Source organism: Littorina saxatilis, linkage group LG2 (genome assembly GCF_037325665.1).
Source record: "Littorina saxatilis isolate snail1 linkage group LG2, US_GU_Lsax_2.0, whole genome shotgun sequence".
NCBI classification, from domain to species: Eukaryota; Metazoa; Mollusca; class Gastropoda; order Littorinimorpha; family Littorinidae; genus Littorina; species Littorina saxatilis.
Genome location: NC_090246.1, coordinates 63,193,374 through 63,218,910, shown reverse-complemented (window position 1 = coordinate 63,218,910; position 25,537 = coordinate 63,193,374). Strand labels below are relative to the sequence as shown.

The window sequence follows — 25,537 nt, the reverse complement described above, 5'->3', positions numbered from 1 at the left end:
CTGTCCAATAGTTTTCTGGGATTCGTTCCACAAACAAACACACACTATCACCCGCCTCTCCATTCCAAGTCTTCCAGCATACATTTAGTCAAGTGTTCAAGGAAGAAACAAACCACTGTAATAAATTATTGTATGAATTCATTCTTGACATAAAAAGCATGACCATTTTAGGTTACACTCTGTCGCAATATGTATATAGCATGGACAATTTCACTTAGGCTTGCACATACCACAGCTTATATTAATGAGATGCTTGCGTACAATCTAATACAAAACGGACACCAGAAAAAGGATCCAGAATGAGCATGGTACACTGTTTTCCTCCTCCATATTTGCAAAAGTGTCCTTCACACAGAAAGGAACTGCTAGCGGGGTGGTCACTGCAACGTTGACCGTACAAAATATAACAGTATCCTTACATTTCTGATGAAAAGTAGCACATTCTGGTACTTCCTCTCACTAGATTCGCAAATAGACTGCCAACATTCCAAAATCAAAAAACAAGAAAGATTAGTAATTAGAACAAAACATTTGTTAGTATGTCAACCTAGTGTTTTTTGGACAGATAAAGAAACAATAATGAGCTAATGAACACAGGGCTCCTCTAACTGTGTCCCTGTGTCCTGTACTCACTAGAGGTTGGGGGAAAATACCATAAATTCATGGACGGAGTTCCGAGATGCCCTCAAAAAGAGCGGGTCCCGGGACGCATTACATATCTGCTATTATGCGTCCAATGCAAATATACGGAGTTAGTCTAACCGATATAACCATAATATTTTTGTGAAGAGCTAAGAGAAATGTCAAAAGTCAGCATTACATTGAAATGAGCGCTCCAAAGATCATGTGTCGATGAGGAATGTGCCTTCCGAAAGCAAGAACTTGAACCTCAAGGTTTATTTTCTATTCATTATCTCAAAATTATTTCTTTGTTTGTCCACTTCAAAAACTAATAGGTTGACGAACTAATGCTTAGTCTATTAATAAATATTCCTGTAACCTACTTGATTTTTATTACTCTCAGTAGTATTGTGTCAGTCATAGATTGTTTCCTGTGTAGCATTTCATCCATACACACATGTATGTACACTTATATGTGTAGCATTTCATACATACACACATGTATGTACACTTATATGCCCATAAACTTACCATCCCGAAGGCAGTAACGTGCCGAAATATTGATTATAGATATAAACGTACCTAACCTGGTTACTGGTGTGTTTTCTTTTTACGTTTAGTCAAGTTTTGACTAAATGTTTTAACGTAGAGGGGGGAATCGAGACGAGGGTTGTGGTGTATGTGTGTGTCTGTCTGTGTGTGTGTGTAGAGCGATTCAGACCAAACTACTGGACCGATCTTTATGAAATTTGACATGAGAGTTCCTGGGAATGATATCCCCGGACCTTTTTTTCGATAAATACCTTTGATGACGTCATATCCGGCTTTTTGTAAAAGTTGAGGCGGCACTGTCACACCCTCATTTTTCAATCAAATTGATTGAAATTTTGGCCAAGCAATCTTCGACGAAGGCCGGACTTCGGTATTGCATTTCAGCTTGGTGGCTTAAAAATTAATTAATGACTTTGCTCATTAAAAATCTGAAAATTGTATATAAAAAAATTTGTTTTTAAAACGATCCAAATTTACGTTTATCTTATTCTTCATCATTTTCTGATTCCAAAAACATATAAATATGTTATATTCGGATTAAAAACAAGATCTGAAAATTAAAAATATAAAAATTATTATTAAAATAAAATTTCCGAAATCGATTTAAAAACAATTTCATCTTATTCCTTGTGGGTTCCTGATTCCAAAAACATATAGATGTGATATGTTTGGATTAAAAACACGCTCAGAAAGTTAAAAAGAATAGAGATAGAGAAAAGCGTGCTATCCTTTTCAGCGCAACTACTACCCCGCTCTTCTTGTCAATTTCACTGCCTTTGCATCGATGCTACGAGTATACGCTCTTGCTGTAAAAATGCAGTGAGTTCAGTTTCATTCTGTTAGTTCGACAGCTTGACTAAATGTATTTTCGCCTTACGCGACTTGTTCTTTTTATTTAAATACACACATGTGTACACAATGCAGTCATAACACAACCAGCACAATTCGATCATGGTTACACTCCTTATCTGTTCATCAGCTTGCAAGATTTCAGCACAAATAAGTTAAAGGAAAAAGTAAGCAACAATGTACAATAAAACTTAAAAAACGAAATGAAAGTACAGATGAAAGAACTGATCACAACAATAAGACTGCTGTCAAGATTAAAACTGCACAGTTTCATCAGGATTCAACAACAAAAATCACAAATTTCATCACAAGTAAATTTATGCAATAAAATCTACTCATAGAAAAACACACTGTATCAACAGAGCAAAAAAAAACCCAACAACAAACAATGAAATATGTTTATAAATCCAAAGATCTTAATAAATTAAAAGCTGCTTGGCAGAAACTTGGCAAATTGGTGGGCATTTTAACTTTCAGAACGCACCTTTTTCATTGTTGGTTTTGGGAGGGAAGGCCTACCTGGTACATGGATCTGCAAGAAAAAAAGACCTGACAAATGCATATTATCAGCAACATCTTAAGACTCCAACAAGCAAAAACATCCATACAGTTTCCAAGGCAACATTTGACAGAAGAACGCTTTGTTCAGATGCAAACAGACATCCATTTTTGTATGGGTGAGAGTGTATTTTAGTGAACAAATGACCTGCAGTTAAGAAGAACAAACATAACAAGACTCACAAACCAGCCGCATATTCTTCAACTACAATAAGATGATGCACAGTTTTGGTGAGAGGAGTGGAATGTGTGGGTCACAGAGGGGTGGGGGTGAGAGGGAGGATTAACCCGGAAGGGGCGTTAGGACTTGTATTGAGAGACACTTTCCAAGCTGCTTGTACATGCAATGACTTGCATGGATTATTTTTGCATGGTTTCAGATGTTAATTGATGCACAAACGAAATGTCATTTACACATGAACATGTATTCATTTGTTATACATGTACCATCAACAACACACAAAATTCATACCACTGAAGCCAAAAACTTACAGTTATTCAAAGTACGAGCAAATCTGCAGCAGTATGGTTCAGACATATGGAAATAAAACACCGTAAAATCTGTAAAAGTGAAGAAAAAACATTTATCACATATCCTACCTCTCACAATCTGTCAACACCAATTGTGAACCAACCCTGTACACAAACAGTTAAATCCTTTTTGGCCTGATTTTAAATATTTTGCTCAGGCAAACAGCATACATCATCAACACCAAATTATTGGAGCAAAGTTCACAAAAGTCTACACAAAGACTCAACATATGAAAAATCAGACACCATGATATGAAAACTGGTAACATTAATGTTAGTTAACAGTACAAAAGAACACAAGGGGACAAATTGTTGAGTGCAAAACTTTCAGATCACTATAAAAACATCTGCATAAAACATTCATTCATAAAGAAAAATATTCAACTGTGAAACTATAAAGTCTAATCTTTTGTCTTGTTTAAGACTGAATTTCTGTGCAATACAAAAAAAATACCTTTCACCATAAGTCACTTTAACAAAAAAAATATAGGGCCATCCTCGGAATAGAGATAGAAAAACAACACAATATTTTAATAAAATTCTGAAATTTGGCCTCATAAACCTGGGAAACTATTAACTCTTTCTAGTCAGAAACATGCAGACTGCCCCTGCAGTCATCAAACAAACACATCAGAAGATTTCTCCATATTTTTCTAAGCTGTGAAAATAAAGTATTACATTTAAGCTGAGATAAAATCTCTTATTTCTGGTCCTGTAATATAACTTTAAAACGATGCTTGCCTTGAACCCAATCACAGAAATACATCCCTCTCCCTGTGATTCATATGAAACATATGTGAAATTAAAACAAAAATCATTTTCAATACAAACAGTATATTCAGCAGGTGAGCTAATGAGCTCCACTGGTGTACAGTGTTCACAGTTAATCTCCCTAAATCTATGTATTCTAAGAACGAGTGAAAAAATACCCATATTATAAGCATTCTTCAGCCCCTCATATTCCCTTCCACTCTTTCACTCTTCCTCCTGCATGAAAACCAGCAAGACCAAGTAAAAAAAATATATACATGTGATGGAATGGGATCAACATCCTTATTTGTTCCTCCTCTTGTCACTTGTGCCTAATAATATCCAAAAACTACCTTAAAATATGCCACCAAAGTACTCCCAACAGAGTTTTTGAAGTTACGTTAAAATCAACTTCAACAACAGTCATTGAATTCTATGCCTGAGCCTGTAAAGCTGACTTTTGTTTTACAGTGATGTCTAATTCTAAAACCACATACCCTAAGCTTGTGAATGTCTGTTTTGTGTTGCATCTTTGGTTTGTTGCATCTGCCAATGGTTTTTTCTTGAAACATGTGTGTTGTTGTTTTTTCTAGCAAGTCCTTGAGTACCCGTATGTGTTTGTGTGTAAGAAAAATTGTAGCCGCATTCCTTAATTCTCCTCAGTATCTTGTCTGACAAAATAAAAAGGGAGAAGGGTAAGTTTGTGTGTGTGTGTGTGTGTGTGTGTGTGTGTGTGTGTGTGTGTGTGTGTGTGTTGGTGGGGGCTCACATCACAATATGGCATCTCTTGTATTCTTTTACAATATATCCCTTGATCTTTGGCATCACAGTTTTAAGTGTATCGGCCCAAAACCATGTCCTGCAGGAGCGGGGGAACCTGTAAAGCAAGAAATCAGTACAAATTAGCTAGTCTCGGCAGCACTTTTTTTTTCAGTAGAAAAGCTATGAAGGGTCAGTTAGGTCAAACAATTCACACATTTATGAGCTCAAAGAAATAATTAAGACGTGTTGAAGGCCAGTCACATCCATGACTGATCAAAAGATCGACGAAAGAATGAGGTGTTCTGCAACAGGACAGATTGCAGAAATGTCATCTAACAGGTCACCTAAAAGTACATCTAATAGTCAGACCTGTCAACCTGTACGGTTTTCCAGTATTTTGTACGGGATTTACTCAAATTTTGGTGTGTACGGTGTACAACGCCTAGCTGTACGGGTAAACCAAATTGTACGGGAAAATTCAAAACCCGAACAAAGATTCGAAACAGATCATCAGATTCGTTTCTGTTTAGCAGACGACAACAACTAACAGAAAAAGACTGTAACTGAGCTTGTGCGCATGCGCAGAAGGTATCATAGAGGGCGCTGTGGCCCAATCCGCTACTTCCGTGTCGCGAGATTTGGTCTTTGTTTTTACAACTTACTTCAGCGACAGACAACGATTCGCGTCACTTTTCGTGCTACAACTGAAGATGGAGAGGCCAGCGAAGAAAAAAAAGAAAGCCGGACATGGTCAGCACATGTCGGAGTGGGAGAAAACGTACTTTGGTGTCGTGCGATCATCGGACAAGGGATAGGAGTACAGTTTGTGCGTGCCATGTGGCTCGCACATCAAAGTGAAAGTTGCTGCTTCTGGTCACTAAGACTTGAAGCAGCATTTTGAAACGGCGGTACACAAACAATCATTGATTCGTTCGAAACAGTTCAAGCCTGTGAACCAACATTTCCAGAAACGAGACAGCCGCCTTCCAACGGAAGAAGATGTGACGCAAGCCAATGCCATGAAACCATTACCACAGTCAATCTGCTTGCCATGGCAAAGTCAGCTACTGCTACCAACAACAAGTGTCATGCTTGAAGTGATCTAGTGAGACTGGACTGTGATTTTTCCTGGTGAACAGTAGTACAAAGTAGTTGTGTGGGTGTGACTGTGTTATACATTTAAGCTTAAAGTGATCTGGAGAGACTGGACTGTGATTTTTCCTGGTGAACAGTAGTACAAAGTAGTTGTGTGGGTGTGACTGTGTTATACATTTAAGCTTAAAGTGATCTGGTGAGACTGGACTGTGATTTTTCCTGGTGGACAGTAGTACGTAGTTGTGTGGGTGTGACTGTGTTATAAATTTAAGCTTTAAGTGATCAGGTGAGACTGGACTGTGATTTTTCCTGGTCAGTGGACACAGTTGTAGTTGTGTGGGTGCGTTTTACAGTAGTTGTATGTATTTTATTAATGCTAAATCAGATGTGTTTTATGAATACAAAATAAATGTTGAGTATTTACCAGCTGGTCTTTCTTCTTTTTTATGTCGTGCGAGTGAATTGCGAGTCTTGCGTGTGAACTCAGGTTTGCGTGTGTTCATTTTTTGGGAGTGTGTAAGGGATTGTTGCCCTGATTACAGTTTTTAATCATATTAGTACAGGTTGGCCTTGGAAGGGGTTGACAGGTCTGAATAGTGTTGTTACTAAAAACCTTTCAGTGCAACATGGTCAATAAAAAATACACGTTATCTTTCCCCAACATCCACTGAGCACAAGGTACTGCAGCCTAGACTTTGTATCTATTTCCTTAAACAGCTAGCACTGGAGCTCTGTGCTATCCTCTTTCTTAAACTACTTCTACTTTCATAATATTTCTCTGTCGTAATCATGTGCACTTTTCTTGCTCACTTGCGAGAAGAAACAGAGAAACGGATAAGCAAAATCTGCTTTTTTTAATTTTTAAACCAAAATCTGCTTTTTTTAAATTTTTAAACCATTATCAATATGCATACATACACACTCTCAGAGAAACGGATAAGCAAAATCTCACCTCTTCTGGGTTGTTAAGAGCTTCTGTGATCATCTTCTCAATGTTACGCATCATTGCGACCTTTTGGTGTGGTTTCAGAGGATACACAATCTTCTCAGTGGGACCAGACTGCACACAGATGTACGTAAACTATCATGATATGTACCGTACCAAGACAAATTAAACTTTAGCTTATACAAGAAGAACAAGATAACAATAAAATTATACAGCAAGGAACTGCAACTCTGTAGAATCATTACAATTCACATGCATGTTACCAACAGGAGCATTTCTGACCTCCAGGTGTTTCTTCACATTCAGGAAGCTTTTTCTTTCTGCAAACCCAAACAAATAATATCAAACCATCATCCTTTTTATTGTAATAATCACAAGAAGCCCTATAAACAATGAAAATCAAACCACCATCCTTTCTACTGTGAATATTGTAGCAGTCAGTATCGCAATATCGATCTGTATAGTGGAACAAACTTCACTTACCTTGTACCAGAAGTTGACAGACACAGTCATACCATATCCTGGGACTGACTCCACTTGGTGCCACCTATCAAACAACAAACTTTGTCAAAATTGATTTCCAAGACATATTTCTATAAACCACACACACATACACCCCTCTCCATGACAGACACCCCTCTGATCCCCCCCCCCCCCCCACACACACACACACTTCTGTTTATTTTAGGTTCTAAAGCTTGTGTTGCCACATAAATTCATTGGTCTTGTGTGTTCATGCAATTGGTCTTGAAAATCTGCTTTTTTTTATGTTTAAACCATTATTAATATGCATACATACACACTCTCATACCTTCCCCTTGTTAATGGAGACAGCGAAATGGTTGTCTCCCTTTACTTGTATTCCTTCAACCCTTTGAGCTATCGGGGATCCAGAGCTTCTCAAACCCAACCCACCTTCAATTGCTGTTCAGTATTACATATAGTGATGGATTAAGAATTTCAACGCTATCACTATATTTTCTTTATATGGATTATACAGGAGTACTCCATAAATTATGGAGATTGTTGCATGAAATATTTTTGAAAGAGTAATTTATAGTTGATTCATTAATAATCATAATTGTTCATGGAACCATTATTCCTTCCCCCCCGAGTATGGGTTTGAGGCACCCGTAAATTGTTTGCCACACGACTTTCTCAACACTTCTCTGAATATGGCATGGGTATTGATAGTTGATGGGTCCCATGTGGGATTTAGGGAAGACCGAATATATGCGCATACAAGCTACCGAACATTATATCTGTCTTTACAACAACCTTGAGAATTTTATTGAAATGTGGAAAAAGAGACTCACCAGTATACTGGAAGGTAAAGAACGTCACCTGGTCCCAAAATAGCTTGCCTGCCCTTCAGCTCTCTCAAACGAGGAAAACGATCAAAATCAGGATTGTCGAAATCAACCTATATAAAAAATAAAAAAAAGCCATCGAGGATTGAAACATGCAAATAAAAGCAACTGTTTATGAAGCCCATCTATTCAGTTAGAGCACCTGAAAATATGGATGTAAACAAACCAACAGTTTGTTTTGATCTGCTAGGAAGACCCTCTAAAATAAAAAAGACCAGCCAATAAAACTTTTTTTCAGCTGACTGTCTTCTGTTTTGTCCCAAAATGCATTGGAATTGGTTGAAGCAGTCATGTACAGTAAAATCTGTAATGAGAGGTCAGCTCTGATCTTTCATTTCTTTGCGGTTTAAAATTACCTTAAGTATCCTCTTAATAAACGTATGTCTATAATAAAAGCGCAAAGTTGGTTTGATCCTTACTGGCACATTTCCTTTCAGTCATGCCTATACTGCCGAACACAGTTTCAAGGTTTTATTTTATTTTGGCAGTAGACCTGTGAAATTAATTTGACAAAAAAATTAATTTCCATATTGAAAATAGATGGCTCATACTGATGGTTTGTTTGTTTATTTGTTTATTGTTTTTTCTTGTCACAAGAACCCAGGGAGGCATGCGAGACCGATTCAGTCATGCTAATGGCATATATATATATAAACCTTAGGTAGCTTTATTGCACTAGATGTTTTATAAGCTGGTATTGCCTAAAAAAAAAGAAGATGAAAACACCCCACAAAACTGCTCACTTAAAATAATCATGGCAACCAGTGAAACAGCAATACCTTCTTTTTTGTGTGAAAAACTTTCAGATGAAATCAAAACCGGTAGGACTGACTGGTTTTAGAATTTTCTGAGAAATGTGCCGGTCACTGTATTGGCAAATACATATAATGTAACATTTACCTGACTCTGTCTGTCGTGCGGGTGAAAAACTGGGTATGGATACAGGCAGCCAAACATACTTGGGTCAAACAGCAAGAAGCGCTTGAACCCATGAACTTGAGCAAAGAAGTTTTGTTGTTCGTCATAGTGCACTGGAGTAACAACACCTTCAAGGAAAAAATTAAAAACTATTATACATTAAAGTTGCACTTTGATATTAAGATAACTCAGAAACCAAGGGTGGCTAATCCAACAGCATGAGTAAATACAAAAATTAAAATGTGAAGGATTTTGTTGTGCTGCTATTTTTCTCATTTTTTGTTCATTGCAACAAGAGATCACAAATGAATTAAAAAGAAAACTTAAAGGGTCTTGTAATGCTGTTTCTTTGGGCTAGTGAACTAGCATAAACAGTTCCAGAAAACCAATAAACACTTTAATAATAAGGCCCCTGTAATTTGTATGACAATGCTCTACATGTACTTACCATCCATACCAACAAGCAAAAGATTTGAGGTAAGAGCCCCCCAGTTGTTCTTGGCCCTTTCGTCTGAAATCCATTTCCAGTTGAAAGCAGCAAAATCTTGTACTATTTGGGGCCCCACTGAGTCGTTTAGTGATTGTTGAAGATAATTGCTGAAATCGCGAAGAAAACAGTTGTGAAAATATTGCCAGACAGCAAATTCACACACACACACACACACACAATATATGTCTAATAGAATTAACATGTCAATCATCTCAAAGCATCTAAGAGCCCAGTATATCAACACTTTTGAGACTGACTCCTTACCTTCAATACATATATTGAACCTATTAAAAAGTAAATGATATAGCAATTGAAAACAAAAAAATCAACATTTCTTACTATGGCTCTCCTTCCTTCCACTCGGTAACTTTGTTGAGAAAATCCTGGAATGTCATGTCCTGGTGGGTTGTCGGAGGTGTAAACGTTGGTACTTTGCAGATCTTTTTATCATCGTAATACAGAAATTTGTGGTTCTTGGAGGAGTACACTGTGTAAGTGCCATGGCCAATGTTGTTCGAAAGATATTCTGGGCTCCATTGCAGTGCTGATGCCACAAGGTTTGTGCCTGTCAGTATCACAGGTTCCTACAAAACCCCAAAACAGCAAAATAAGCACAATGTGCCACTAGCTCAAACATACAACTTTGAGGAATATAACTGACCAAAACACTGTGTCTAATCGCCCCAATAGCTATATATGCAGTTCTGTTTGGGGGGTTATTAATATGTCACCACGCACCAGGAATACCTTAAAATAAGTGTTTGAGCAGTGTTTGAGCATAGTTATTCAAATTGCAAACAGCTGTTAATGAGTGGTGTTTTGAGACTGTATTACTCATAGCGCCTTCTTCGCTTTCATTTGATTTCGTCCTTCCTCTCACCCCTGAGCAGACACTGTATTTCACGTGTTGTTGCTAGAGGTTCAGATTTGAAATCAACCAAATAAGCTACAGAGTTTGGCTTGGGGTTGACTTTACACCCGAGGAATGTGTTAACATTGAGCGTTCTATTTTTCTAATCTAAATGCTGTGGTGGGTGGTCTTTTGGGATCGTGTATATTCTCCAATGAACAAATTGTTGGTTTTTTTGCTGTGTTAACTGTTATGCATTACATCTCTTGAAATATAATATAGCTCCATATAAAAAATTACTGTGTTTAGATCAAGAAGCATGGTTTGTCTTTGAGCTACGATGCTGGGCTGCTTTAGCCTAACAAACTACGGGGTAACAAAGGGATAATATGGTCCATGTCAGTGTAAGCATGTGTCAAAAAAAGAAATAATAAGGCAAAATAGCTATATTCTGCATCGAAAGCAGCTGTATCAGGTGCTTGGTTTTGGGCATGTGTTGGAGTAAATGAAAGCTCTTAGAACAGACTAGATGGATTTGTGGTAGTGTGCATGATGGTTTAAAACAGGAACAGGGTATCTGTAAATTACCTGAGAAAGTAAACAATAGATTTAAAACATACTGTTTAATGTACACTCAATGTACACTCTTTATGTATTTTGAAGCAATCTAATGCAATATGTCCTTGCAAACACTGATCTGACTTGTAGTTTTTATTTTTATTTGGCCTACATTCTACCCGCTTTTGCACCCTGGAGGAAATGGGTCAGAAAGTGAAAAGCTGCTGTTAGTCACGTACGCACTCGATCGACCAAAATAAAACTAAGAAAAGCCTCTGAGCTGAACTGAACGGAAGATATCTCCTTCCTTTTGCAAAATCGGCTTCTGCTGAAAATATTCTAATACACAGAAACAATCGTACCTAAACAACGAATGCACTAGACGGATCTTGCACTGATCCGGAACAACGCGCGTTGTATGACTATGACTAAAGTCGTAAAGATGTTCACGCTTACACTTCTTCTCAAATTTACTTGCAAAGAAGATCAAAATAGTAACACCAGGCCTTACCTCATTCCGTATCAGGCGTTCCGCTTCTGGATCGTCATAGCTCAACCTGGGGATACTTTCCACAGGGAAATGATACTGTTTTACCTTTGTTGCAACTTCGTTCAGCTGAGAATCGACGACAGAAGCAGACGCCATAGTTGTGTTGGAAAGGGAGCGTACAATAATACTCTTCCTGTTGGTTTTTTAGATTGTTTGAAAACAATAATATCAATAATAATTACCTCAACAACAAAATACTGCTTTATTATTAGTAGTATACCATATTCATTTATTCATTATGTTGAAAGCACAGTGTGCTTATCCTAGATCGTTTTAAATTGACGTCAAAGACGTCTCCCCCCAAAGAAGGACAACTCTGTTTCATCAACTTTCGGTTTTGTTTTGAAGCCGGAAGAACTCGTTAGGGATGTGTGTCAGTGCATATATATATGTATATGGATGTGTATGTCTGTCTGCTTGTGTCAGGTTGTGTACCATGCCGGTACTCGGAACTGTCAGTGTCACCACGATCGTTTTGTCTGCCTGCCAATCGGGCTATCCGATGTTTTATTCATGTCATATTTCAAGTTATGCAGTCAACGTCAAGAATAACAAACAACCAAGCATAAACAGGGCCGGACTACCGGGGGGGGGGGGGGGGGTTATGGGGGTTGCGCAACCCCCCCCCCCCCCCCCTAGCCTAAACATGTACCTTACTTATTTAATTTTTTTATTATTACTTATTTTATGCCGTTTCATGCAAGGAGCGACCATTTTCCTATCTCAGAATATGACCTACCCATCAGCTTCAGGGGGCTTTGCCCCCTGACCCCCTCAACGAGGGGGGGGGGGGGGTTCTAGGGTTTCCGGACCCCCCCCCCCCCAGCCAAAAATAAAAATATTGAATGAGGTATGCATTTCTTTATTTTACATTGAGTTTCAATTTTTGGGGTATTAATCAGTGACAAAATCTGCTGCCTGAAACTGGTAATGATCATCCTCAGAATGCACCAGATTGCACCATTTTGCATCCTTTTTTTCAAAATTTTCCGGGGGGGCATGCCCCCGGACCCCCCTAGCAAGCTAGGCGCTTCGCGCCGTCGGCTCGGCGCTTCGCGCCTTCACACCCATATCTTCACAATATACTTTTGAAAAAACCCACCCATAAAATGAACTGATCCGCCCCTGCCGCCAGGGGGGACATCCCCCTGGGCCACCACTGGCAACCCCCTCCCCCCCTCCTCTTCGCCTAGTCCGGCCCTGATAAACTATGTTATTTGTAACTTGAATTAAATAACAACTGCAACAACAAAAATACTACCCATCGGCGCACAAAATACCTTGCAAACCAAGTCAAATGATAACTTGTATGGTATGTGAACACCTCCGGCACTTGCTTCACTTCTATTGACTGACTGACGGCCCTTTCAGCCACTTCGTACCCGCTGATTTTGAGATGCTGAATGGTTATAGAGCCAAGAACCATTTTGTCAGAACTTGTTAGTTATTCCCGGGCGAGACAAAGGCTAAAGGAGTAGGATGTGACTTTAATCGACTGGTACATTGGGGGGGGGGGGGGGGGGGGGGGGGGGGTCCGTCAGTTTTGTGACAGTTCCCGGTTTGAGAGTCAGTTACTTATACAGAAAGGGTCTAAGTCGACCAATAGTGGGTGCATTCCACGTAGGTGCACTTCCCTGTATCATATTCAAGGAATTCACCCGGGTGCATTTCCTGTAGCCGTTTCTCCGATCTCCCTGAAATTCCGGCACGTGATGCATAACCACATCAATAAAAAAAATTGATATCTTTCGGCATCCTTTTTATATTTAGTCAAGTTTTGACTAAATATTTTAACATCGAGGGGGAATCGAAACGAGGGTCGTGGTGTATGTGCGTGTGTCTGTGTGTGTGTCTGTGTGTGTGTCTCTCTGTGTGTGTGTGTGTGTGTAGAGCGATTCAGACTAAACTACTGGACCGATCTTTATGAAATTTGACATGAGAGTTCCTGGGTATGAAATCCCCGAAAAAAAATTTCATTTTTTTGATAAATGTCTTTGATGACGTCATATCCGGCTTTTCGTGAAAGTTGAGGCGGCACTGTCACGCCCTCATTTTTCAACCAAATTGGTTGAAATTTTGGTCAAGTAATCTTCGACGAAGCCCGGGGTTCGGTATTGCATTTCAGCTTGGTGGCTTAAAAATTAATTAATGACTTTGGTCATTAAAAATCTGAAAATTGTAAAAAAAAATAAAAATTTATAAAACGATCCAAATTTACGTTTATCTTATTCTCCATCATTTGCTGATTCCAAAAACATATAAATATGTTATATTCGGATTAAAAACAAGCTCTGAAAATTAAATATATAAAAATTATTATCAAAATTAAATTGTCCAAATCAATTTAAAAACACTTTCATCTTATTCCTTGTCGGTTCCTGATTCCAAAAACATATAGATATGATATGTTTGGGTTAAAAACACGCTCAGAAAGTTAAAACAAAGAGAGGTACAGAAAAGCGTGCTATCCTTCTTAGCGCAACGAATACCCCGCTCTTGTCAATTTCACTGCCTTTGCCATGAGCGGTGGCCTGACGATGCTACGAGTAAAATGGCATTGCGTTTCATTCTGTGAGTTCGACAGCTTGACTAAATGTTGTATTTTCGCCTTACGCGACTTTTTTATATTTAGTCAAGTTTTGACTAAATATTTTAACATCGAGGGGGAATCGAAACGAGGGTCGTGGTGTATGTGCGTGTGTCTGTGTGTCTGTGTGTCTGTGTGTCTGTGTGTGTAGAGCGATTCAGACTAAACTACTGGACCGATCTTTATGAAATTTGACATGAGAGTTCCTGGGTATGAAATCCCCGAATTTTTTTTAATTTTTTTGATAAATGTCTTTGATGACGTCATATCCGGCTTTTCGTGAAAGTTGAGGCGGCACTGTCACGCCCTCATTTTTCAACCAAATTGGTTGAAATTTTGGTCAAGTAATCTTCGACGAAGCCCGGACTTCGGTATTGCATTTCAGCTTGGTGGCTTAAAAATTAATTAATGACTTTGGTCATTAAAAATCTGAAAATTGTAAAAAAAAATAAAAATTTATAAAACGATCCAAATTTACGTTTATCTTAATCTCCATCATTTGCTGATTCCAAAAACATATAAATATGTTATATTTGGATTAAAAACAAGCTCTGAAAATTAAATATATAAAAATTATTATCAAAATTAAATTGTCGAAATCAATTTAAAAACACTTTCATCTTATTCCTTGTCGGTTCCTGATTCCAAAAACATATAGATATGATATGTTTGGATTAAAAACACGCTCAGAAAGTTAAAACAAAGAGAGGTACAGACAAGCGTGCTATCCTTCTTAGCGCAACTACTACCCCGCTCTTCTTGTCAATTTCACTGCCTTTGCCATGAGCGGTGGACTGACGATGCTACGAGTATACGGTCTTGCTGAAAAATGGCATTGCGTTCAGTTTCATTCTGTGAGTTCGACAGCTACTTGACTAAATATTGTATTTTCGCCTTACGCGACTTGTCTTTCGTTTTCAAAGAGATTGGATTCAGTGTTGCAATTTTTTATTGACTGAAGAAATGAGAAAATCTATAAGTCCTCCTGTCGAACAGCGTGAGATTGAGTGGTATTGTCCTTTTCTACAGGAAATGCATCCGGGTGTATTCCCTGACGGTATACAGGAAAAACGCCTACAGAAAGTGCACCTACAGTGAATGCACCCACTTTTGGTCGAATTATAGACCCCTAGTTTACTGATGCCTCCGCGCGAGGCTGCTGTTCGTAATATATTATAGCGGTTGTTGTTTCTGTTGTCACAGTTATTGATATTTGTGCTTATATTTCAGTTAAATGATAATTAATAGACTGCTGAGCAGCTCTCGCGAGACACGCTCTTTGTTATGCTTTGAACATCGCGAGAACTTCGAACCTTGGCTTGTGCAGCTCGCACGAGATCGCTGTACCGCATGCTTTGCTATGCTCTGAAGTTTGCGAGAGATTACGAGAGCTTGGAATACCGATAGGGTCTATATGGTTCGTAGAACTTAAAGCGGTTACCAGTCGCTTCAGACTGCAAGTCAGGGAGTGCAAAATTGTCTCCCGTCTCTTTTATTCATATGCTCCGCGAGCTAGCTTTCTCCCCATCCCAACAACCTTCATCGTCAAGCCCTATTTCTATCACCAGTTGTACGAATGTCAAGATTAATATACTTTGTTAATTAAAATTGTATGCAAGTATTTGGTGTTTCATAAACGTCATTGTATGAAATGATTATAACAAAAAGAAAGCAAGTTAGTTCGTTACTTATTTATATGTAGTTGTTTCAGTAATACAACTTTTTTTTCTGCTGGAGGACTGTTTTGTTGCCCAAATGTGGTTCCTCACACGTTCACTAGATTCCGTCCAATCATTCTTCTTCTTCTGCGTTCGTGGGCTGAAACTCCCACGTACACTCGTGTTTTTTGCACGAGTGGAATTTTACGTGTATGACCGTTTTTTACCCCGCCATTTAGGCAGCCATACGCCGTTTTCGGAGGAAGCATGCTGGGTATTTTCGTGTTTCTATAACCCACCGAACTCTGACATGGATTACAGGATCTTTTTTGTGCGCACTTGGTCTTGTGCTTGCGTGTACACACGGCGGGGGTGTTCGGACACCGAGGAGAGTCTGCACACAAAGTTGACTCTGAGACTGAAATAAATCTCTCGCCGCCGAACGTGGGGACGAACTCACGCTGACAGCGGCCAACTGGATACAAATCCTGAGCGCGCTACCGACTGAGCTACATCCCCGCCCGCCCGTCCAATCATGACACACACTCTTTTTTATGAGGTGGTTTTTTTCCACCTCAACTTCGGGGTAATTTGGAACGTATTTAGCTGGAGCGCCTTCCCTCTTCACCCCCCCCCCCCCCCCCCTTACTTTTGTTTTCTTTCTTAAGATAATGCTGTGGTTTGCTTCAAAAATGGCTTAAATGCCTATACGCCCGCGGCCCTTGAACGTGACCCGGGCCAGTGCTCAACTTGAAGCTGTCAGCCATTATATAGATATAGATATTAGTATGTCGATGATAGTAAAGGCTGGAAAGTTAATGCTTAATAAACCAAAATGCCCGTTGCTTTGATCAAGTCATTGGTAGCGTTATTTTGTCTGTTAGTTTGCTAAATAAGGGGCAAATCGCCTTACCGTAAATCTTACTATAAATGTAGAAACGCGTAGTTGGTGGCGGTCAAATTTAGGACCCCAACATCGGACTATCGTCATGTGCCTGTGGTTTCAACCATCGGGCTTCTGTTATGCGGCCTGTAACTGATCAGGCACTGTGTTTGATGTTGTTTATGAATGCTTGAAATCGGGATACATTCCAGAACTTTGAATATCAATTTCGTTGCCATTGATCAGTGAAAACTCTATTCAGGTAAACGACGCACCTTGACTAACGAGTGGACCAGGCTATGCAAATTTATCTTTGCAGGACTGAAAGAATCAGTGTCGCATTGCTAAATTAAAATATTGGTACTCCGCCACTAGCAAACTGCAATCTCTCTCTCTCTCACTCTCTCTCTCTGTTCATTATCAGTTTGCGCTGCTATTGTTTGCAGAGCGTGCCACAGTGCAAGAACAAACATTTTATGACTTCCACTTTGTACTCAATGTTCATTGATGTTGGATTGTTTGTGAGGAGACTACTCACACTCACATTAGCAAGGAAACAACAACAAACACTCAGAGGGATCATTTTTCTTATATCTCTTTTTCTCTGTGTTTTATGCATTTATATCAACGTGTAGACTTTCATTAGATAACCTGTAAGTAAAAACAGGCAAAGATCACACAAAACTGAATGGTAGTGAGAACATAGCTGAAATACTATGCATTTCGTTTCGGCAGATAAAGGTAATGCAGTTCTAACTTGATTGTTTATGTCCAGTACAGAGTTTGTATATGTTGCCGATCATTTTATATTTTGTGTCAATTCTTTATAAGATGCTTTATCTGTTTGTTTTGGTGTTGGGAATCGTTACATCTGTAGTTCTTCTTTCTGTTCTTTCGTCTGTCTTTTTTATTTTTTCTGCTTTGTTTATGTGCCTGAAGAAGACCCTAGGGTCAAAACGTCGCTGTTGTTTGTTTCGTCTTCTTTGTTCACAAGTGAGTACAGTATTTTTGGTCTTTTTATTCATCGCTCTCATGCGCAGTCACATAGAGTTTATGAGCAAAAAAGGATAGGAAGACAGGTTTGATAGTGAAAAGAAGAAAGGAAACAGAAAGACGTGCAAGAGTACAATCAAAATGTACTCACCAAAAACATGGACAATCAAACATCTTCTTCTTCTTCTTGGCGTTCGCAGAGGTTACACAATCAGTCCAGCACTGGTGATAAATGTTGTCGTTTTCTCCAACTCCTGTCGACTGCCGTATAGTTTGGTCTGCAAGGGAGTTGGTGACGGCCACACTTCTTTTCGTTCCTCATCTAGTAAGGGACATCGCTGTAAGATGTGTCAATCAAACATGAAAACGGGTCGGTTTTGTAAGTTGCGTGAAGTAAAATTACTACATTAAGTCAATCTGTCGACTCAAAGAATAAAATTGAACGCACTGCATTTTTTCACGAAGACAATAATCATAGCTCAGTCAATACCCCGCGGCAAGTAAATCGTTCACACTCTCACATGTAAAGAAACTGACAAGCCAGTACAGCGCAGTGGCGCCTGCGTGTAACAGGAAAGCAAGCTTTTCTTTATTCTTTTTAACTTTCTGAGCTTGTTTTTAATCCAAGCATAGACGGGCGCTGTGGCGTGGTGGTAAGACGTCGGCCTCCAAAGCGGAAGGTCGAGGGTTCGAATCCCGGCCGCGGCCGCCTGGTGGGTAAAGTGTGGAGATTTTTCCGATCTCCCAGGTCAACTTATGTGCAGACCTGCTAGTGGCTTATCCCCCTTCGTGTGTACACGCAAGCACAAGACCAAGTGCGCACGAAAAAGATCCTGTAATCCATGTCAGAGTTCGGTGGGTTATAGAAACACGAAAATACCCAGCATGCTTCCTCCGAAAGCGGCGTATGGCTGCCTAAATGGCGGGGTAAAAACGGTCATACACGTAAAATTCCACTCGTGCAAAAACACGAGTGTACGTGGGAGTTTCAGCCCACGAACGCAGAAGAAGAAGAAGAAGAAGAATCCAAGCATAACATATCTACAATTTTTTTCGGAATCAGGAAATGAGAAAGAATAAGATGAAATCATTTTTGGATTTATTACTTACATTTTTAATTTAATTCGAATTTTCAGAGTTATGATGAACAAACTCATTAATTTGATTTTAAGCTTCTAAGGTGAAATGCAATCCCATAGTCCGTGCTTCGTCGAAGATTGCTTGACCAAAATTTCAATCAATTTTGATTAATGGAAAAATGAGGGTGTGACAGGGTCGCTTCAGCCTCAAGTTTCACAAAAAGCCGAATATTACGTCATCAAAGACATTTATAAAAAAAGAACAAAAATGTTCTGGGGATATCATACCCAGGAATTCTCATGTAAAGTTTCATGAAGATTGGTCCAGTAGTTTTCTCTGAATCGCTCTACACATGCACACACACACACACACACACACACACACACACACATACTGTATTACACCACCACCCTCGTCTCGATTCCCTGTCTATGTTAAAATATTTAGTCAAAACTTGACTAAATGTAATCAAAGGAGAGATTGTTGCGACCCATCTCGTCATCGGCGCTTTTCCGGAAATGACCTGCGCTTTGTTGGAATTCCAACAATGGCCACCATTGTAGGAATTCCAACTTTGCGCTACGCGATTCTAGAAATGTACCGCGCGCATAGTGAGAATTCTGCTCTTTCTTAGAATGCGATGTAAAATGATACAAGTCATGATGGCCCATGACGATCCTTGTGTTTTAAAGTGATCAATGCTTAGTCTTGAAAAAGCAGATGCATTGTATAACGCACCAAACCAACCGAATCACAAAAAGCAAAAACACTTTTGATAACTTCGGTGGGGTGTAACAACACAGTTCAACGACGTAATTTTTAACGTTTCAGATCTTACATTTTACAACAACAAAAACACAAACGGGCAGAGTGTTCCGATATAACTTTTCACTGGTAACTATCGATTGTAATAATTTTTTACTCAGTCTTAACTGATTATATATTAAACTCACACAGTCTCTCTGGGCTGCAGACCTCCACTCTCTGAAGGGAAGGAGGACAAGGGGTGACCTAATACAAACATATAGAATTATAAATGGGGTGGATGATATTGACATGCACAAAATATTCACATTCAAGCAGACAGACAACACCAGAAACAGCCAGGGAAAAATCTTTGTTCAACACTGTAAGACTAACAAGCGCAAGTTTTCGTTTTCTCATAGAGTTGCTAACAATTGGAATGCACTACCCGCTAACATAAAATTCGCACCCACAGTAGACGCCTTCAAAAACTTCTTGGACAATTCTCCAAAATTTCTTAACCTTTTTTACGACTTTGATTGAAAGCATTGAAAGAATAGGGATTTAGGCATGCAAAGTATCTGACAAAGAAGGGGCACCAATAAGGCCTCGCGGCCTTCGGCTAACAAATATAGCCGCCCCTACATACTACTACTACTACGTACGCCCCTTTACCAGAGACATAGATAGAATGTATGTCTCTGCCTTTACTGAGTAGGCTCTTGTCACTGCATGGTAATCTAGGCCCTTGAAACGTAATGTGCAAGTTTGTGCGCTATATTGATGTGATTGATTGTTGCAAAATGTTGATTCAAAGATGATTTCGGCCTGTTGCATGTAACAAACTAACACTCTACTCTGAGAAAAAAAAATCATTGTTCAAAATAGATCGAGACAGCAGCAACTAGCTAGCTGCATGCGCTGAGTGTCACTGAGAGAAGTGTTACACAGTGTGCCCCCCCCCCCCCCCCCCCCCCCAATTCAAGACTTCCCCTGTATAAGACCTTGCTTTTTTATATACCTTATTCATGACCTGTGAAAAGCGGCCCGACTAAACTACGCGCCAGCACGCGCTACCTTGAACCATAGCACTTATATATACTTTATTTTTATATTTCTTGTTAGATCATCGTCCATTCTTACATAATACAAAATTTCATAATTGAGTGTTGAAAATTACGGTAGTTATGACGGGTTTTAGGAGAGCTAATGTAGGCTACTACTCTCAAATCCGACGAAATCCGCCAACTCTGCCCCGGATTCTTACTTTGCGTCCAACAAGATCATGAGATGACAGAAAGAGAACGAAGAAAGAATAAACGGACTCAGCCTTCTTCGCAGTGTTTCAACATGTGCAACTCACTGTACCACACCAAGTCATCATACGCACTACATTCGTAGTTCCTCCGCCGTCATGTAGAACAATTACTTGCATATCTTTGGAAGAAATAATCAGATAGACACAGTAATGCTGATCTGAAATAACATTTGAACCGTTAAATAACTATTTCCAAAAAAATCAATTGTAAATCATCAATTTTTCCGTAAACTCGGGACTTTTTGCTGCAACGTTTACTCAGAACTGAAAACTACGTCCGCGACCCCAAACTGTTCGGCACATTTCGGATGGTTTCGACAAACGATTCCGGTGAGTGACCGGTCCTGGGACGTCTGCGATCAACCCAAGTCTGGACTTCTACTGGGTCATCAACGGAGTCTCTCCTCATATTTGTGTCATTCGGTGATCGCGATGTTGTTCCCTTGTTGTTGAATCCATTCTAGAGTTGTCAGGTGAGATGGAGATCGGCTACATGCAGCTCTCCGTGTCACCTGAAGCAAGTTAGCGGTCAAGCCAAGTGAGGATAACCAAGCCAAGGTGTGTTTTGTGTGTGCATCAGAACGTAAACAATCAAAATGGCTTCGAAGTGTCGCAAGTTTGTTCCGAACATGTTCAACAAGAGTAAGTGCCAGGCCTGCTTCGGGTCGAAAGAGGCACACTCTGCAGCTGCTTTGGAAAACAACAAGGTGAGTTTTAACTGTGTTTTGTGCACCTGTGTGAAAATCGTTCAGGTATCTTTGCCAGGTTTGAAACTGAAAATGACACGGTATTGCTGGTCGAGTTACTTTGACACGTTGTGTGTCGTTTTCTAGTCTCTTTTTCTCATTTTGTTACTGTTCACACACAAACTATCTCAGTTTGCGTCGTTTGATCAAAGTCAAAAGTGAGTTTATGGTGTTGGTATCTTCTGACTTCAGCAAGATGAGTTACATTAGGCGATAGGTGTAAAGAGGGATGGACTGGAACTAAAGTCGTAAAGAGGGATGGGCTATGAGTAGAAGTGTATTGAGTAAGTTCTGTATTTAAATTTAATAGGATCTCGTGGGTAATTCAAAGATTAGTATAAAACGTTCTTGGTTCTAAAACTGATTTGAATGATACGAGTATTTTAGTAGCAGTAGCCATTCCACAAACTTAAAATGCTGTTTTGTTTAAATAGAACTAGAATATTGGTCAGCCTGATGTGTAGCTCAGTAGAATCTTATCCCTTGTCTTATAGAACGGGGCTTAATAAGCATATAAATGCAGTGATCACCTTGTATTTCAAGGGAAAAGATGTTATGGGGAGGTATATATATGAACTTGTGAATTGGTTCATGCTTTAGTTTCTGATAGTGATAGTGATACAAGTTCCAAATTTTAACTGTCAATATATTGATATTACCAGTTAAATTGACCTGGTTTCTTGGGTGATGATGTGAGGTGTTCTGTAGAAATTCTTAAGACAAAACTGTGGAGATTCAAGACACTGGTCATTTTTTAGTCTTTAATTTGTTAAAAAAACAAAACTCTTGGCATTAGTGGATTTGGCTTTGATCTTTCTGCTGTTCAAACTTTTACTTTTTTCTAATTGTTATGATTATTTCTACACGCTTGGTAACAAAACCAAAAAACAGCCCATCACTACATGCTTGTGTCACTATTAGCCTATTTAGCAAACTCGCATGTTTCCCCTGTGCCATTCATTTTATGTACATTTATAATATTGGTTCTTCCTTAAGTTTATCTGTAATATAATAGTTTTCTGTATCTGTTTATTATTTAGTCATTGTAGATTAGTCCCTCTTTAGGGCAAGGGCCAGATCTATAAAATAAAAATAAAAAAAGCAAATCACTGCTTATTCTATTAGGCCTAAAAAAAAAATAGGTGTGGTTACGGTAACCCGACCTACCCTATTTTTAGGGGCCGACCCTATAACTTTTTATTACATTTGTCAAAAAACAAAAAACAAAAAAAAACCCCGAGTGCAGAAAACGCAATGAAAGCGAAATCGCCCGAGTCGCACACTTATTTCCCTGTCAAGTAGGTTTAATTTGTACACATTAGAAAAAAAAGTTAAAAAAAAAGTGATTGCCTACCTTCCTACCCTATTTTTTGGGGCTATGTTACCGTAACCACACCTATTTTTTGTTTGGCCTTGACCTCGTTAAATAAAGAATTGTCACTGTCAGCAATGAAGATCTTCACATAAGAGTCAAGACAGGGAACAGTAATCTAGTATGTTGAGGGAAATCAGCTTGTTTCCTAAGTAAGACTAAGAGTAAAGCTCAAATTTGTAAGAGCTAGTTCCCTCTTCTGAGCCAACAGATTTTAACCTGAGCCAAGTTGAGGTGAGCAGAACAAAAACAGAGTTGTAACACTGTGCAACAGTAGCACTTCTGTCTGCATCGCCCAGGGCCTTTTCCTTTGAATCACTCACTCAAAGCAAGAGCAATAGCTTGTATTGTAATGGCTAAAGGAGAGGGACAACTAAGATATTATGCTGGTTCCTGTACTTGCCTATTAATAGTATTATGTGGGAGCATGGTCTGCTAAATTGAAAGAACGAGGTCTGGACCTTTAACTTTTTAGAAAAAGCACTGGTTTTGGTTTGTGGTAGTGCACATGTAGGTTTCTTTATGTATTGTTATTATAAATACATGTATACATACATATATGTACACAAGGAGGTGTGTAAATGTTTACTGTCCAAAAGACAACAACTACTGTATATTGATTTAGGAACTGTGCTTTGGTAATGGCTTGGTGGCAGTATGAATTTCTCATTTTCAAGTAAACTGAACGGAATCAGTTTTGCCCAAATCCTCTTGTCTATATGTAGTTAATGGTGTGCTGATCCATACAAAATAGCGAACCAGAATACAATGTACATGTATTGATTATGAATAAAGTAGCACCTAAAAAAGTGGATTTCTTGTGGGAAAAATCTGAAAATTCAGTAATATTTTGTTTCATTGCAACTGCAAGATAAGTGTTCTCAAAGTTGCATAAAACTTAAAACTGACTCTTTGTTTACAACTACAACTACAACAAGTACAAGTAGATTTTAATATCACAGTATCTTTCTTTTTGCGAACTTACTGTCAGTGTCATGATCTTTGACAAGTTCAAGTGAATGACTCAATGTGATTATTTATTGAATGAAAGTTGGTGCATGAGAATTAAGATTGAGAATAAGAGAGAGGGGTATTATCTTCTTGTGTTGAAACTATATATATATATACACAGTAACAGACAGCAACATAGTACAGCTTTTCTTGGTTTACAAACTGTATGTCAGTTATGCAAACACTAAACAAGACAAATAAGACGGACAAATAAGTTCTTATGACTTTGTTCAAGATCTGTGCACAGAAATACCAGCTAAACACTAAATCAAACAGGGGAGTAAAGATAACTTTGACAGTTTGTTAAATGAGGGCGTGATAGTACTTGTGAGATCACTCAGCGTGAGTGTTACTGTTAGCCATGGGGACTGCACAACAGTAAGGATGAAAAGAGTGTATAATTTGCAATGTGGGGAAAAGGGGTGATGGTGTAATGAATGAAGGTTGTCAGTCTGATTCATGGGTGCATCTGCAGGGCAAAATAACACATCCAACTTACAAGGAAAAACCTATAAAATGGTAATTTATTGATTTTGTTGGGTGTTTTTTTTTTGTCTGAATGTTACATCTAGATGTTGTGGTTTAGTTGTTCTTGAGTCACATGCTGGTGGGATTAATTTTAAAGTTTCCATCCTGCTTCTTGTTTAGACCGCCTTGATAAATTCTACTTCTTGGCATTTACATGGGATAAGAGTACACACACATAGTCTACAGTCTGACTGCTTTCTGTGCACAGTGGAAATGTGTTGCTAAATTAATTTTGCAGATTGGCATAGGTGTCACTTATGAAATTAAATTATTTTAGTAATAGCTTGTAACTCTGGACAGACAGATGACAGGCTTTTCAATTCCCCCCGCGGGTTAAAGGGAAGAATTTACCCGCCAGCATGTCGTAAGAGGCGACTAACGGATTCTGTTTCTCTTTTTACCCTTGTCAAGTGTTTCTTGTATAGAATATAGTCAATGTTTGTAAAGATTTTAGTCAAGCAGTATGTTATCCTTGGCACAAAGGGTCAAAAATCCCAAAAATAAGCCCTTAAAAAAATATGCCCATATTTTTGAAAATAAGCCCTTATTTCTATAAATAAGGCCTTATTTTAGAAATAAGGCCTTAAATATTTACAGCCATAAGGAAATAAGGGCATAATGAAATAAGGCCTTATTTCTGTTAAGGCCTTACTGAAATAAGGCCTTATTTCTGTTATGACCTTAAAAAAATAAGGGCATAAAAAAAGAAGGGCATAAAAAATAAGCCCTTAAAAAAATATGCCCATATTTTTCTGCGCATCTCTACTGCGCATCCGGAGCTAAAGCAAGATCAAGATGTTACACTGATATAAATCAAACAGTCATTTAATGTAAACAATGCTTACCTTGAGCGAACATACACCTCATCGGAAACCCCAATTCTCTCGCAATTTGCAATTTCAGCACAAATTCTTCTAAAAAAATCATCACGATCTCTGAACCCCCCATTCGCCATGTTTGTTATGAGATCTCTGCGCAGCTTCATGATTGGTCAAAAAAATAAGGCCTTATTTTTTTATGCCCTTATTTTTTTATGCCCATATTTTTTATGCCCTTATTTTTTATGCCCTTATTTTTATTAAGGCCTTACAGAAATAAGGCCTTATTTCTCGTAAGGCCTTATTTTCAAATAAGGGCTTATTTTTTATGCCCATATTTTTTTAAGGGCTTAAAGATTTAAGGCCTTAATAATGGAAAATAAGGCCTTATTTTAGAAA

The 25,537-nt window shown here is 38.7% G+C and overlaps 3 protein-coding genes across 3 annotated transcripts in view; 2 read left to right on the top strand and 1 right to left on the bottom strand.

The window, feature by feature from the left end:
- LOC138959507 (ankyrin repeat domain-containing protein 54-like) overlaps positions 1-25,537 on the top strand; it is a 96,039-nt gene that overhangs the window by 43,949 nt on the left and 26,553 nt on the right. The window lies entirely within an intron of this gene.
- On the bottom strand, positions 122-11,524 carry LOC138959492 (hypoxia-inducible factor 1-alpha inhibitor-like). The gene is made up of 9 exons (XM_070331010.1): positions 11,362-11,524; positions 9,782-10,026; positions 9,401-9,549; positions 8,935-9,080; positions 7,981-8,087; positions 7,148-7,211; positions 6,671-6,778; positions 4,631-4,738; positions 122-3,141 (listed from the first exon to the last, which is right to left on the bottom strand). The coding sequence occupies exons 1-8, from the start codon at positions 11,494-11,496 to the stop codon at positions 4,694-4,696; spliced, it is 999 nt and encodes a 332-aa protein (XP_070187111.1). The 5' UTR covers positions 11,497-11,524; the 3' UTR covers positions 122-3,141; positions 4,631-4,693.
- LOC138959494 (rootletin-like) overlaps positions 20,941-25,537 on the top strand; it is a gene marked incomplete in the record, with an annotated part of 66,167 nt that continues 61,570 nt past the window's right edge. The window contains 1 exon segment of the mRNA XM_070331011.1: positions 20,941-21,370. Coding sequence (XP_070187112.1) covers positions 21,260-21,370 — 111 coding nt within the window.

What these genes read in the sequence shown, in the direction of transcription:
- LOC138959492 (XM_070331010.1), bottom strand. Translation starts at nt 11,496, where the DNA reads ATGGCGTCTGCTTCTGTCGTCGATTCTCAGCTGAACGAAGTTGCAACA. An exon ending in CTGTCAACTTCTGGTACAAG is followed by an intron (nt 6,779 to 7,147) that starts GTAAGTGAAGTT and finishes ATCTGTGTGCAG; the next exon opens with TCTGGTCCCACTGAGAAGAT. An exon ending in CTCTTAACAACCCAGAAGAG is followed by an intron (nt 4,739 to 6,670) that starts GTGAGATTTTGC and finishes CTTGCTTTACAG; the next exon opens with GTTCCCCCGCTCCTGCAGGA.